This window comes from Panicum hallii, chromosome 2 (assembly GCF_002211085.1).
Source record: "Panicum hallii strain FIL2 chromosome 2, PHallii_v3.1, whole genome shotgun sequence".
Taxonomy (NCBI): domain Eukaryota; kingdom Viridiplantae; phylum Streptophyta; class Magnoliopsida; order Poales; family Poaceae; genus Panicum; species Panicum hallii.
Window position 1 is genome coordinate 57,272,232 of NC_038043.1, and position 16,368 is coordinate 57,288,599.

Sequence of the window (16,368 nt, forward strand, 5' to 3'; positions counted from 1 at the left end):
AGATTTCTTCAGACGGCATCCCAATTTTTCTTTACCTTTCATGACAAAACCTTTCGGCTGTGCCATATAGACGGTTTCAACTAGGTCCCCGTTCAGGAATGCTGTCTTCACATCCATCTGATGCAATTCTAGATCATAATGAGCAACAAGGGCCATTATAATTCTAAAAGAATCTTTACATGAGACTGGAGAAAAAGTCTCATTGTAATCAATTCCTTCTCTTTGTGTGTATCCTTTTACCACGAGTCGTGCTTTAAATTTATCTATATTCCCTTGGGAGTCATATTTTATTTTGTAGACCCATTTGCAGCCTACTGTCTTGGCTCCTTTTGGAATTTCCTCCAAGTCCCAAACTTCGTTGGTACTCATCGATTTGATTTCATCTTTCATGGCATCAAGCCATTTGGATGAGTATTCACTTCTCATGACTTCTTCAAATGAAGTGGGATCATCATCCATTTGAATTTCTTCGCTATTATAGACTTCATAGTCATCAGGAATAGCGGATTTCCTTGTTCTTTGAGATCTCCCATGGGCTTGAGCCTGCGGTGCCTCATCTGTTTGGGGCTGATGTGGCTCCCATCCTTGTGTGGCAATAGGCTCGTCATGAACCTGATGAATAGGTTCCACTTCCTCATTCACTGTTACCACAGGAGGAGCCACTGCAGGTGTTGGCATCGCCGTGACTTGCACTGGCGGTGCAATTACAGCGGGCAGCGAGAAGAAAGATTCCTGAATCGCAGGATTAGGTGTATACACCCGCTTCTCCTCAAGATCAATCTTCCTAGCTATGCCGCTCCCCCGGATCATTTGATCTTTAAGGAAGACTGCGTGTCTCGTTTCTACATATTTTATGGATCTGTCTCGGCAGTAGAAACGAAAATCCTTTGACCTTTCTGGATAGCTAATGAAATGGCAAGATACTATTTTGGAATCTAGTTTCACAATGGTCGGGTTAAATACTTTTGCCTCAGCAGGACTCCCCCACACCCGCAGGTGATTCACTGAGGGTACTCTCCCTATCCATATCTCATACGGTGTTTTCGGCACCGATTTACTAGGAACTCTGTTGAGAATATGAATGGCGGTTTTCAAAGCCTCCATCCATAAACTCACTGGCAACGTAGAGTAGCTGATCATGCTTCGCACCATATCCATCAGGGTATGATTATGTCTTTCAGCCACTCCGTTCTGCTGAGGTTCGCCCGGCATCGAGTACTGGGACCCTATGCCTTGCTCCATCAGGAACTTCGCAAAAGGTCCTGAAGCTTGGCCATATGGGGTATGTCGACCATAGTATTCCCCTCCACGATCGGATCTTACGATTTTAATCTTTAAATCGTGTTGATTTTCTACTTCAGCCTTGAATATTTTAAATTTATCCAAAGCTTCAGATCTTTCTTTAATCGGATAAATGTATTCATAACGGGAATAATCATCTGTGAATGTTATAAACGAGTCATAACCATCCACACTCTTTACATTGAACGGATCACAGATGTCTGTGTGAATTATCTCTAATACATCTGTGCTCCTCTTGGCATTTTTTTTATTTTCTTTATGAATTTTCCTTTTATGCATTTAATGCATTGTTCTGAGTCAGAGAACTCTAATGGAGGAAGAATATCATTTTTAACTAATCTTTCTATTCTCCCCCTCGAAATATGGCCTAAACGAAAGTGCCATAATTTCGACGACGCATCATGAGTTCTTTTCCGTTTTCTATTCGCGAGTATAGACGAGAATACATTCGCGTTGTTATCGCATATGGAATTTATACTTTCTCGTAAAGATATTAAATAAAGATCATTTCTTCTTAATGCAATGGAAATAACTGTATCATTACATTCTATCAAACACCTGCCATCTCCGAAAAGACAGGTATAACCATCTTTGTCCAGGCAAGACACACTAATCAAGTTCCTCTGTAATGAAGGTACATATAAAACACCTTTAAGAACTATGATGAAGCCAGTGTCGAGTTCCAAATGAACATCTCCCACTGCATCAACATCTGCCTGGGCTCCGTTTGCAACTTTAATTTGCTTTTCGCTTCTTTGAGTGGTTCTCATCGAACGGAATCCCTGCAATGAATTTGCAACATGAATTGTTGCTCCTGAATCAATCCACCAAGTGGTTTTTGAATATTCTATATATAAGGATTCATTTACGAACGAAATAATATTCTCACCTCTCTTTTCCATGATCATCTTTAAGTATCTGTGATAATTTTTCTTGTAATGACCCCTTTCTTTGCAGTAGAGACACTGGTCCTTTTCTACTAGAACCAGTCTTTCTTGAGGTCTGTGTTGATGAGAGCTTTTTCCTTTAGAGGAGGAAGAAAAATTACCTTTGAAATTGGCATTCTTCTTCTTGTTCACATAGTTTAAAGATCCGCTAGTGGCGGATTTTATCCTTTCCTCCTCTTGAACACACATCGCAATGGTTTTTCTATATCCCAAGTATGTGGTTGGGTGTTATAATTGATAACAAAAGTGTCAAATTCTTTAGGCAACGAAGCAAAAACCAAATGGACAATATGATCCTCCTTGAAGGCAAGGTCCAATGACTTAAGCTTGTTGTTCTGGTTGACCATGCGATGAATATGTTCTCTGATGCCACCTTCAATGTATCTTTCTGAAACCAGTTGTTTAATTAATTGGGTTGCATAAGTCTTTGAAGAACCAGTGTACTGGTTCTTTAATTTCTCAAGATACTCTTTTACAGTAGCACAATCTGGGATTGAGCCCATAATTGCAGGCTCAATCGTATTCTTTACCACTGCCATACACTTTTTGTTGGCAGGGAGCCATTTAGCATAAAGCCTCTCATAATCTACTTTTTCTTTCTTATAAGAAAGCTCTGTTTGCTTCCAAGAAGCATCTGTGTCTGTGTCCTTCCTCACAGGAATCACAGGCTCTATGGGTGTCGGTGTAGCTAGAACCCAATCCAGTTCCCCCATAATAAAATACAGGTCTAGCTTTCTGTACCATTCATGGTAATTGTCTCCCTTTAAGATAGGAATATCATTGATGGAAATCATCATTGATAACCCTCCTGAAAAAATATACATGAGTGGTGAAAACATTAAAATAAATTCGAATATAGTGTAGCATATTTTAAAACGACGTTGGTCGGAATTTAAAACATGCAATAACCTTTTGTATTAAGTCTAAAACACCGTTGGGCAGAATTAGAGGTAATACATAAAAATTATCTATCAAAAAGATTATAGCATAAGTTCTTTCTGTATTAAGTCTAAAACACCGTTGGGCATAAATAGAAATAATACATGAAAAATTATCTATCAAAAGATAATACAATAGTAATTGCAATATTGTCATTGTTAATGTTGGTCAAAAATAACAATATTTCAATTCAAAAAAAATTATCTATTTGCCTCAAAAAATTAAATTATCCCGTTGGTTCAAATTTAAATGACAAGACAATTAATCATTAGAATATAAATCTATTTAATCTTTGTAGCGGAAAACTTAAATTCTATCAAAAATATGTCTAATTTATCTTTTGGAAGCATTGCGTCAAGGTTCAATCAAATTTGAATTTGAAATACATCAAATTCACTAAAACTCTGTTGAAAAGGGACTCCTGAAAATTTAAACACTGATGCACTGTTCCTTCTAGTAATCTAGCCCAGCCGGCCCATCCTTCTCGCGGCGGCCCAGCGGGGAAAAGCACCCGCGCGCGCCACAGCCCATGGCAAAACGGCCCATTAAGGACCTGCCCTCACGCCCGCGCGCGCTCGCGGCCGCCCGCAAGACAACCCGGGCCCGGGCCTCAAATTCGCGTTCCCACCTGGGCCAAAAGAAGCCCAGTTGCGCGCAGCGTGATCTCGTCCGTCGAACGGAGATCAACGGCCGCGCGTGGATCTCGACGGAACAAAACCCCCAGCGCAGCTGGCCCCGTGAAACCCTAGCTCATTTCCTCCTTCCCCGGCGCCTCCGTCTTCTCCACCCCGTGAGAGCGAGAGAGCGGCGGCCGAGCGGCGCCACGGCGAGCCCCCTCACCGGCGTGCGCGTCCACCGCAAGGTGAGCGCGCCGCCATCGAGCGGCATCACCGTGGTGCCCAGATCCGGCGCGCAACGAGCGGCGCGGCGGCGGCTCGCGCGGCCTCTGTCCGCGCGAGGCCCAAAGCCTCGCGGGATCGGATCGAGGTGCCGGCATCCCGGGTGCATCGACGGCGGACGGCGCAAGAGGTAAGTCCCCCTTTACCGCCGTCCCATTTTCTCTTTAGCTAGGGTTAGGGTTTCTGTTGTTCTAATCTAGGGTTTCTGCAGGGTTTTGCCTAGGGTTTCTCTGGGTTCTTTTCTGTGGGATCTTCCAAAACACTAATCAACGCGAGTAGATTAGGCCTCTGATACCAATGTTAGAGTTGGGGATCGGCTACTGCGTGATTAGGTTGAAAGAACTCGAGTGACATTAACACAAGCCGAGCAACAGAGAGAGGGAGAGGAGAAGGGGCACGAGGTTATACCTTCGTGCCCTTGCGTCGCGGACGATGCAGACGTGCCCGCCATGGTCGGGGTGGCGCCGGTGCTTGCGGTGGCCGAGGCTCGGGTCGCGGCCGCGGGCACGGGGTCGAGGCGGTGCGTTGACAGTGGCCGCAGGTGGAACTTCCCGCCGCTGCTGCGCCTCCTTAAATCGGTTAGGGCTGACGGTGTTGGTGGGGGTCCACTGTGACAGTTCAATTACTTGTAAGCTAGGCACATAATTTGTTAGTGTGAAGTATGTGTTGATTAGTGTAAAGCTTGTGTGTGTTTATGTGAAGTTTTTAAAACTTTAAAGTGCAAGTAAAAAGGGTATTTTTGTAATTTTGTAAAAGTACAAGTCCTTTTATGCAAGTTTTTGAATTACAACAGTAACTTTCAAAGTTACTCAGGGCTAAAGTGTAAAAGGTGCAAGTCATCATGATATGTCTATCCAATCATTATGACGTGTCTATCCCGTCATCATGACGTGTCATAAATTCTTGCATTTAGGTCCTAAATGTTATGATATTACACTCTTTAGGACAAAAGTAATGCAAATCCAACCTTTGTTCAAAATTTAATGTGTAAAGACATAAGCTTTGAGGTTTTGAACTTGAGCCCTAAAGCAATGTTGTAGAGTTTGAAAAACTCACCAACTTTCATTTTGGGTATTTCTTCATTAGGGTTCTAGATTAATGAGAAATTATGCTTTACAGATAGATCCCTGCAATTTTCTGAATTTGCATATAAGTCCTTGGGGAGTTCCAATTCCCTTTCTCCTCTGTTCTTTCTCTCTCTCTGTTTATTCTTTCCCTGGCATTTCTTTCTTTGCTTCTCCCACCGGCAGCACTGCCCCATCCTTATCCACCCCCCTCTCTCTCTCCTCCTCCACCCGGCTCGGCACACTCCACCCGGCTCGGCACAGGGGCGCACAGGAGGTCGGAGGCGCGCGGGCGTGCGGAGGCGCTGCGCGGGCGCGCGGCTCGCGGGCGCAGGTGCGGAGCGGGCCCGTGCGAGGCGCGCGGAAGCCGGCGGCGCAGGCGGAGCCGCGGTGCGGCTGCGGCTCGGGCGCGTGGGCCGCGGCATGCGCGGCGCAGGTGGGCGTGGGAGCTGGCGGCGCGACGGCTCCGCAGGCACGCGGCAGGCGCGCGGCAGGCGACGGCGGGCGCTCGGGACCGGTGGCATGGAGCAGGCGCAGGAGCTGGACCGGCGCGTGTACGGGCGCTGGAGCGGCAAAGCCGGGGCCCACGGGTCCGGCAGCAGCGTGGAAGAGGAGCAGCTGCGGAGACGCTAGCGCGAGCATGCGCGCGGTGGAGCACAGCCGCGCAAGCGACGCAGGAGCTGGAGCGCGCAGACGCGCACGCGCAGGAGGAGTTGCGGTGGCGGGCTTCTGCGCGAGATGCGGGAACGCAGTGGCAGTCAGTACACCTACGCCACGGTGATCTCTGGGTGGTGCAAGTTTGACCGTATCGAGGACGCGAGCTCACTCGCTCGTGAGATGCACGAGGGGCGGCGAGTCAGAAGGAGAAACTACGCAGCGACACGAGGCGGTCGGGGCAGAAGTAACGCGGCGCGGGTTCGATGCGCAGCGCAAGACCGGCAGCGGTGGTAGGCCGGCCCTGATAGCGTCACAACAGGTGGAGAGGACGACGGAGTTGCAGAACCCGGAGGTCCGGGCGGAATTGAACCGGCGCGTTCGCGAGTGCGAGCGGAAGTGTTTTGCCAGTGGCCGGCTCGGTTCGTTTCCGCAAGCGAGTGCGTGTGCAAGGCAACAGATCACGCGCGAGCAAGTTGTGGGCCAGTGGTGTGAGAGCAGTACAGGAACAGTGTGCAGGAGATGCGACCAGGCGTGGCGATCATGCAGGAGGCTACGTGGGTGTGCCGACCGTGTTTCAGTGGCACACGTGCGTGAGCAGAGGAAGTTCAACCCGTGAGCAGGAAAACCCTGAGGTTCGCGGAGGAGTCAGCATAGCGGACCAATCCGGCTCTATCGTCTCATCCCATGATCCACGACATCCAGCAACTCCTATTCCTCGTCGATCACCGAGCGAGACCACAACACCTCGAGTAAGCTCGTGAACCCTTTCATCGAGCCTCTTCGATCCCTGTATGCCGAAACATCGTCACCGTGGCAAAGCCGACTATCGTCGCCACGGATCACCGTGAGGAATACCTCTCCGGTTATTCTCCACCCACTACAATTCCCTGGCAAGCTTCTTGGTCACCCACGGAACCTCGTCACCGTCGAGCACTTCTCGTCACCGATCTTGTTCGCCACGGGAAATTCACTTTCCACCCGTTCTTCTCCACAACTAAGGTTACCCCAAGGTTTGCCCTGATCCACTGAATCTTCCTAATACCGGCGACCCCTTTGCCGGAATATCGTCGTTATCTTCCTGTTCTCTATTTTCCCCGACCAGGGACTTAATTGCTTTAATTTAGAAAGTTCTAGGATGTTCTCTGTAAAATTTTCAGAACCTTCTTTGTTTCAAATCAGTGAACTTCTACATTTCATAGAATTTCATAAGAAGTTCATAAAAATACAAAATCAGTTTTGTTTAAATCCTCAGATCAAAATCTACAAGTTTTATGTTGTGCTCTTGAATTAAAAGTCTTTGAATTATGGTCTAGGTTAAATATTAGAGAATGTGTGCTTTATTTGTACCTTATATGATATGCATGTGTTGTGACTGAAAGGTAAATCTTAAGATGTATATCTTAAGTAGAGACGTGTGATATTTAGTTAATCCTTTTATACAAGTGCTCATATCCTTGCCATCAAGACTTTATCCTTGTCTTGATTGCAATCTCCTTAAGGTCCTTTTCGTATAAGGATCCTTATTAGTTCGTGTGTATCTGCTGCTTAGTCAATACATCTCTGCAGCTATGCTTCAGCAACGGCTATCAGCTCAGCCGTTAAGCATACGTTCCTTTGAGTCTATGATGTTTCTGTGTAACAGCTGTCAGCCGATGCATTTCTTTTAATATGCTTCTACCATCGGCTGGTTAGCTGATACGATTGTTATCTTTCTAATATCGGCTACTGCCGATACAATTCTTTTGTTCTGTCCTACATCGGCTGCGCATAGTCAATGTATCGGAGATGCACACACGATCTTAAGATTCTTGCTATCGGCTGATCCAAGCCAATTCTAGTTGTTTTCCATATCGGTCAAATATGGCCGATCAATCCTTAGTTTTTTCATCCTTATCCACATACTTTTATCAGCCGATTTATCGGCTGAGAGATCGGCTATATATCTATCCATCACATACCCTCAACCACACTCCAACCGGCTACACATCTGTAGAACACAACCCCATCGGCTGTACGTCACTCAATTGTTGTGCTGACGTAATCGAGCCGATACGACCATACCTAGTTACCTAGGATAACACTTAAGCACATCTCAGTTAAAACACAACTGCTTTAGGAAAACCAATGTACCTATCAATCGGCTACACAAGCCAAAGTACACCACCCTGGATCAGTAAACTAACACAGTAGACACGCCTCTGTTAGGCACGACCTAAGCACATAAATCGGCTAAACCAGATGCATCCTCATTGGCTAAGACCGAGACCAATACACCAACCATCAGTTAGACCAAAAACATGCTGATAATCCAATCAGCAAGATCCTTCCTTTGTCTGTTCTTAAAGTACTGTATTTTTAACATTCCTACCCATATCAGCCGATTTGACCCCAGGTGAACTCAAATCGACTAACCTCTTCTGCTTATATACAGAGACCGTTTCTACCAATTCCTCCTTCAAACGGAAATCAGCCGATTTCCTAAGGCAAAGTAGATAGCTCCCTCCTTTGCCAATTCTATCGGTTGAACTCCGGTTGTTTCCAATCGACTCTGCTGTAGTTTTCAACAAATAGCCAATCTTAATCAGTTGTCCAACTAAAGCTCTACCCAAGTTAATTTCTGATCTTTTTGAGTGTTATGTGAGTAGTATGTTAAATGAGTGTTGGAGTGCAATTTTATTGTAAAGTAAAATAGTTTCATATGCACACTTTAAATGTAATATTGCATTGCATGTAGATACGACTACTTCCACAATGGTACCTACGAGATCTCCCAGGAGTCTGCAGAGGATATTCCTGAAGACCAAGTGAACGTCACCAAGGGATTATTTAAAGCCCCGAACCAAAGCTCGTAAGATCTTAACTTTACTAACTTCAGCCCCACCAGTAAAGGCAAGCCCCGGTGCATAACCCAGTATTTCAATTTACTACATTATGCAATTCTATACTTATATATTATATCTTGCATTAAGTCTAGGAGTTGGAGTGAAACCCTAGTTGCATGATATCTTAGGAATCCAATGTATTGTGCCCGAGTCCATATCGTTTAGATGCTCTGCTAAATAGGACCGGTAAAAGTCGAGTGATTTCCTGTCACTCGCGCGATATAGGAGTTGCTTGTTTACAATTCTGTAACCACTATAAGGATGATGGACAGGGTCGTGTGTTGCATCATGACCTGAGGGTTTACCCTGTCTGTTTTGTTAAAAGTGGTTAAGATCGCAGCATGTGGTAGTGGTGGCTAAGCGTTTGAAAGTACTAACCACATACCGCGAAATATGGTAAGCGGTAAGCCTAATAACCAATCGGCCCGCCAAGTGGACATACCGACCACCACATGTATTTGGTTCTTATGGTTACTTGATTCGACGTGTGAGAATACGTGTTGCAGGGCAACCAGGAGTGTGGTCATGTAGTCGCGCTACAGACATACGTCCTGTACATATAGGGTGTGCGTATGGTCCTGCAGTCGCTTGTGGTGCCCCTGTCCACGACCCGGAATGAAAGGCAAACGGTTGCTTCGGAACTATTGTTGGACGTTCCAAGCGTGTGAGTTAGGTTTATCTTGCAAGGTTAAATTCGATTCAGAATCGTCCGCTTCTCACGAAGATTGAGACTGCTTATCCCTTTTGCCACATCGAGTAAAAAGTGTAATTATTGATGGAATAATCTTGATGGATGATAATCTCTATCTTGCTTGTTTAGTATAGGTGTTGTCGGTGTTTAACCGGCTGCCCACCGAGGCAATACCCAAGGTGGTAAGTTTTGGGTGAGGAGACGCCGAGATGAGGAACTCGAAGGTGCAAGGAACACAAGATTTAGACAGGTTCGGGCCGCACAGAGCGTAACACCCTACGTCCTGTATGATGGTTTGTATTCCCTTTGGTGTAGAATGACCTAATGATCTTCTTTTTTGAGAGGGGTCCCTGACCTCCCTTATATATCCGAGAGGCCAGAGTTACAAAGATACCAACCAATACTAGCTAAGGAATCGTACCAGAACATATCCCGAGTAGATCCCTCCTGTACCGGTTAGCCTTATCTCCTATTTAAACAGAATAAATAAGAGATAAACAAGATGAACAAGAGATAAGACGGACTTAATCTCTTTCGTAGCTGAGTACTGCAGGCTTATCGAGTACTTTCGAAGCAGTTTTCGACTTCTTCTAAAGCTTCGTCTTGAAGTTCTTCTTCGAGTACTTGCTTGGCTGCATCGAAGCTATGAGGTGCTCGTGCCCCGAATTTTTGTTGTGGTGTGCGATTTTAAAAATCGCACTCCATATGGAGTAGCCCCCGAACCTTAGGTTGAATCGGAGAATCAGGCTGAGAGTCCCATTAGTCTGTAATCCTCCTTATCTTTCAAAGAAATTTGAAAAATAAGTAGTCGATGCCACGTACCCCGCAGCCCCCGAGCCTTAAATCCAAATCCCACAAATATGGAGATAAGGATCTAAAAATCGTGGCATTAGTGTTACTCTGGAATTCTGAGAAAAACTCTTCGCCTCTGCATAGTGAAATTAAGCCTCCCGCTGGTTTATTTAACCGTGCGGTGGCTTAGAGGTTCTTCTGCACTCTCAGTCTTCACATGAGTCGTCTTCGAGTAGTTTTACGGCGTCCAGCCCCCGAGCTTACAAGCCAGGAGAGCCGAATGAGTCATGTCGAGTAGTGCGCATCGCCGGCCCCCGAGCCTGGGAACTAGCGAAACTGCGATGGCACGCCGCGCTGCCTGGAGGGTTGTTGCTGAATCTTGACCTGAAAAAAGACAATGCACACATTATGTAGCATAATGCGAAGATACCGAATAGTACTTAGTAATAATATAAATACACCAAAATTTATTCGATGTAAAAATTTCGCGTCTTGCTCTTGCTAGGCCATGTAATTTCCCCGGGCAGTTAGCCTATTACGTTTAAGCACCTGATCCCTGATGGCCGTAGACCATAGCGTAGGGAGCTTAGCCGCATGCACGCGTAGGAGCATAGGCTTACAGAAGAGTCGAGGTTTCACGGATTAAGGCGTGTGCTACCCGAGTACTTTAGCAACCGTTAAGAGAAGACAAAGAAGTCGTCATGCGACAAAGAGGATGCGCAGTGCGCAAAGATAGTCGGCGAAGTGTAGCTCTGGAGGGTTTCGTGCCCATCGAGAGTCGTACACGGACAAGTAATCGATCATGGTGTAGCCCCTGAGGGTTTCATGCCCGTCGAGAGGCGTACCAAAAAAGGTAGCCGATCTTATGAAGAACAAGTCGGAAAAGGTATAAATCACTTAGCTTGATTCGTGGACGAATGTCGACGAAGCCGTGGAGCTCGTTGATGAAGCTGCGACGATTTTTTGATGAAGCTCGACTAGTTTGAACCGATTCCGACTAGTTTTCAAGTCGAGACGAGTAGTTGATGTAGTCGTCGGCGAGCTGCCGATCGTCCTAGCGAAGTCGAAGTAGTCGAACACGTTGCTGCCGCGCGCGGATATTGCGGCACAAGCTGAAGTTGAGCCGGGTCGTCGAGTTCGACGGCCGCGGTGCATCGACGCTGTAGCGCAAGGTGAAGTCGAGCCAAATAGTCGAGATCGATGTAGCCGTTCCCTGAAGGATCCGATCTCGAACTCGATGAATCGATCCGTCGATGCACATGCATGAAGGTAGCAATCCACCACCTGGTGAACTCGAAAGATGACATCGAGTTCGCCGACGGATCTTCGACGCGCTGCCCTACCTGGCGCGCCAGCTGTCGGTGTTTAACCGGCTGCCCACCGAGGGATATACCCAAGGTGGTAAGTTTTGGGTGAGGAGACGCCGAGATCAGGAACTCGAAGGTGCAAGGAACACAAGATTTAGACAGGTTCGGGCCGCACAGAGCATAACACCCTACGTCCTGTATGATGGTTTGTATTCCCTTTGGTGTAGAATGACCTAATGATCTTCTTTTTTGAGAGGGGTCCCTGACCTCCCTTATATATCCGAGAGGCCAGAGTTACAAAGATACCAACCAATACCAGCTAAGGAATCGTACCAGAACATATCCCGAGTAGATCCCTCCTTTATCGGTTAGCCTTATCTCCTATTTAAACGGAATAAATAAGAGATAAACAAGATGAACAAGAGATAAGACGGACTTAATCTCTTTAAACTACGTTATGTGCCCAGCCCGGTGGCCCCGGGTCTGACAGGTGCTTACCTAGAATGGCTAATCAAGCTAGAATCTGAAAGCTAAAACTTGAAAGTAGGTTATATTCTTTGTTGCTTTTCAGCTGAAAATAAATCCAGAACCCTTACAATGCCTTCATGAGTCTAGTTATGGGCTAAAGTATACCCAAACCCGGGTAAGCCTTACTGAGTATTAGTATACTCAGTCTTATTAGTTATATGTTTTTCAGGTAAAGCCTTTGAAGATCCTACTCTTCCCCTGTCTTGGCCCTGTGCTCTTCTACTAGATGGTTGGTCCGTGAAATGAGATCCGTCCCCGACCAACATTGATGATACCGAGTGATGTCGTGCCCGGGCTTAGCATGACATCCGTCTTGTCGACGTGTTGTAAATCATCGCGTATGTTTTTCCGCTGCCAAAAACCATAACTTTAACAGTTTGTAATGTTTTCTCTAAATTTGAAACTTCGTACTACTTTTAGAAACTCTTGTAGTGTAATTCCCTGTGATGTAAAATATGATGGTGACTGTATCTCTGGACTCACTTTCGTGTGAAGTAACCTTATTTGATCCTGTGTTCGGTGGTTTATCGGGACGTTACCCGACAGACCAAGGGATTATACCGTTTGAAGCACGTTGGAGCTCTCAGGAATGGACTCACGTACTTGAGCCGGTATAATTCAGATCGGTTCTGCCACACCCACCAGCTAAGAACGAGCTGGGACGCCCCCGATCAAGGCGCAGATGAGCGGAGGCCCATCAGACCCGTTGGGGTCCGATGGTCTCCAGGAGATCAATCCAACAATGCCCCCATCGAAAGGGAATTTTATCCTCATCTCAGTCGCTGCTTATTTGCTGCACCATGAATCCATGATGCGTGGCCGACAACACGCAGGTTGTTCATGCTATAGTAGCTCTACCCAGATCTTACTACAAACGACTCGAGGACATGAAAATGCACAGTGCATCCCGCTTTGATCACCCATAGGAACATCCGCCCATTTTCACTCTGCTGCTAGCTAGGAAGAAGAAGAAGAAGCCTTGTTTTGCCTGACGCCTCAACTCCTTCCTAAATGATCATCAGTTCCAGCTCGACCCATTCAGGTCAATCTTTTCGCAGTGGCGAGGCCGTCGAGTGTTGATGGTCAGGTCCAGCTCTTGCTGCTCATCCGAGGAACTCCTGCCAGGCTCTTCGAGAAACAGGAACTCCTCGTAGCTCGTGCTCGCCCCTCCTCTGTCGTTGCCGCCTGACCTCGCCGCTTCAAACGGGTAGCCGCCTCTCGGAGTCGGAGCCGGCGACAGGCCGATGGACAGCATGTCATGGTCCCTCTGGGAGCCCTCGCACGCGGTCAGGCAGCTGTCCACCGACCCGTCCCCGACGCCGCCGAGATGCTGGTGGTGGAGGTGCTCGAGCTGGACGCGCTTCGTCGCCGAGGCCCTCGAGATGAGCTCCGACAGCTGCTGCGTCTCGGCGGCAGCAGCTTCGCCGAGGACGCCGGCGTCGAGATCGACGCTCTGCTTGGCGAGCGCCTCCTGCGCCTTCTCCAGCACCGACTGCAGGTACTTGCCCTGCGCCTCAATCCGGAGCTGCAGGTGCCTCTGCACCTGTTGCATCCAACAAATTCATAATCCATCAATCATCATGCAATGCATCACTCCACTTGCAATTACAATTTACAAAGCAGTAAAAAGAAGGCAGATACGCCAAAAGAAGGAAAATAAATAAAACTTGTAAATGGTGAGGCCAGAGCGGAGGTTATGGTCCAGAGAGCAGGGACCGAGCCCGGCCCAACTGTGAGTGGTGCGCGCGCGCAGACAGACCAGGCCTCAAAGCCTTGAAGGCGAGCCCAATTTGGATCCCAGGATGGGCAAATTCTACGGCCTCAGAGTTAAATCAGGATGGGCAAACACTGGGCCTAAAGTGGTGGGTTGGGTTGGGCGAGCGTCGGCGGAACCCAGCTGAGCCGTGCACACGGAAAAGTGGGCTTTAAACTCGCGGGGGGTCAAAGTTGGATCGCGATCCATTTCCTGGGCTGAAATAGGTGTACGTTGGGCCCAACACCCCATCGGATATCCATCCGCCGGCCTTCTTCTGGTTGAATCTGAGCCGTAGAAAGATCGGACGGCGCAGGTATTAACCGCAAGATAGCATGGCAGCTGGCTCCGATTCCGGCACCCGTCACTGGGGGCTATTCGCATTCGCAGGTGCGATTGGGAGCCGAACCCTCGTAGAAGCTCCACCGCCGTGGGGGCGGTGGACCGTCGTGGGCCGGCTGTGCTCCTCCACCTCCACTGGCTCTGGCTTCGCCCGGCGTCTCCGCCGCCGCCGACACTAACTCGCTTTCTCGCCCCAGCCTTCTTCTTGCCTCGCCGCCGGCCACCACCCGCCAGGGATTCAGCCCCAGCCCTCGCCTCCGCCGCCGGCCGAACCACCACCAGCCAAACTGCCGTCGCCCTCAACCTCCCCTCTGTAGCCGTCCCCACCGGCCAACCCCGAAAACCCGAAACCCTAAAGGCTGCCGCCTCGACCACCACCTCGGCAGGCGGCGATGCCGCCGGCCGCTCCCCCTACTTCCCACCCTCAGCGGCCGCTCCACCTCCTCCCCCTCCCCCTCCCCTACCTTGGCGGCGCGGCGAGCGGTGGCCGTAGGCCGTAACTGGGACCCGTGCGACTCGTTGACTCGCACCCGCACGCGCGACTTGTAGTATTGGCGCGTCACCGCCTCTTGCTGGCGGTCCGCCCGCAGCACTCTCTGCACCTCAAGGTCTCGTTGTCAGGATCCAATCAGAGGGCTTGTCACTTTCTTTTAGCTCCTTCCATTTTTTCCTTGGTTTGTGAGAATTCGACACCTACCATACCCATGGGCTTGGATGATTTTGCAAGTAGCAATTTCTGGATTGTGGTTTTACTAATGACAATGAGTCTATGACATGATTTAAAGATGTTGATTTCACCCTGCAGTTTAAATTTGCTTGACCAGAAGCTATAGGTGCCATAGATGGGCATGCAAAATTACTGCTTTGCTGAATTCAAAATGGCAATCGACTGCTAATGGACTTCGATGCTTTGCGCTAGTGCTGCTGCATTGCTTATGCTTATATTACAGCTTTAGGCACAAGTATGCAGGGGATTTTAATCACAGAGATGCTTCTGTACCTCTAGTTGCTCATGCAGCTGTCTCTGAACTTCTATCTGCATTTGGAGGGCTTCGCTTATGTGCATCGACCTGATAAAATTTCAGGAAATACTTCACCTTTTGAAAATTTGATAAGAACGTTGATAGTTAACAAATTTAACTTAATTCTTACCTGTTTATCTGGGGCTCTATGTTCAAATGACTAGCTGGTGATCCATTCCCTTCGCATGGTTTGTCTGTTCCTGTTCTGCTGCCTAACACGGAGACACAAAGGCAAGTTAGTATCTCGCTCACTGCGCATTTGGGATTTTACTGACTTCAGCTTTAAGAAACATGTAACATACCATTCTTTGCACTGCCAACATTAGCTTGAGCCTGGAGATTCTTGCTAAGTCTGTATTTCTATGAGAAAAGTAATCTGTGTAAGTTTGTGATGGTGATAGCAAGCCATTATTCATGCTACGCAGCAGGAGTTTAGAACTCCATATGTACCTGGAGATGGCTCTTAAGATGGTACAGGGTGAGTCCAGGGATCCCCATGATCCTCATGATTGTTTTAGGCGTAGCTTCTGCAAGGGTTTTGCATGCGGACTTTAGAAGGTCATTGTGTTTCTGCTATGTATGGTTGATAGATAATATGTTTTGATCATGTACTTACTGTCTGGCCCTCCTAGCTGATGTACTGCCTCCACAAAACGTTCATGCAGCTCGGGTGTCCATTTCAGCCGAGGTTTAGCGTCGGTGGAGAGGACAAGACCTGCATCTCCTCCTCCTTGCAGGAGAAACTGCTTCTCCGGAGGTATGCCAGACCTTAAGGACAGGTGTTGGTTATGACCGTGGAACTGTTGCTGATGATACATCTGCCACCAAAGAATTTCATGTTAGGACGTTGCTTACATGGAGTACTATGCATCATAGAGGTGAACAACAGAGTTTGCTTTCCTTCAGCGAAATAAACAAAAGAGTAGAAGCACATCTGACCCGTTCAGTTCCTGTTTTGTACTGAAATGTCTGCTTGCAGGCTGCACATTCCTGACTGCTGGGATCCTTGGCAGCTTTACCGGTATTCAGTCTCAGTGCCTCTATTTCTAGTAACCAAGGAGTTGTTCTGTGGTCTTCCGGGAATGAGACAACCTTTGGCTTCTCAAACTAAACTACCTACCTCCTGTCCTCTCCTCTTGCCAAGATCTCACGCCGAGTCCCGTCTTATAAGGCAGACGGAGAATGTCGAATCATCTGAACAAGCACTCAAGCCTGGCTGCCCAATCTTTGCAGCAACTGAAAA

The 16,368-nt window shown here is 47.8% G+C and overlaps 1 protein-coding gene across 2 annotated transcripts; it reads right to left on the reverse strand.

Annotated features, from left to right (window-relative positions):
• Positions 1-12,757: 12,757 nt before the first annotated feature.
• On the reverse strand, positions 12,758-16,246 carry LOC112882992 (myb-related protein 1-like). Of its 2 annotated transcripts, none has more exons than XM_025948194.1 (7): positions 16,065-16,246; positions 15,742-15,943; positions 15,576-15,652; positions 15,429-15,485; positions 15,256-15,344; positions 15,104-15,173; positions 12,758-13,551 (listed from the first exon to the last, which is right to left on the reverse strand). In XM_025948194.1, exons 2-7 carry the CDS (start codon positions 15,941-15,943, stop codon positions 13,027-13,029), a joined length of 1,020 nt encoding a protein of 339 aa, XP_025803979.1. In that variant the 5' UTR covers positions 16,065-16,246; the 3' UTR covers positions 12,758-13,026. The 2 variants fall into 2 exon arrangements, with proteins under 2 accessions (XP_025803979.1, XP_025803980.1); XM_025948195.1 differs by having other exon boundaries at positions 15,256-15,337; positions 15,428-15,485; positions 16,065-16,245.
• Between the last annotated feature and the right edge of the window lie 122 nt (positions 16,247-16,368).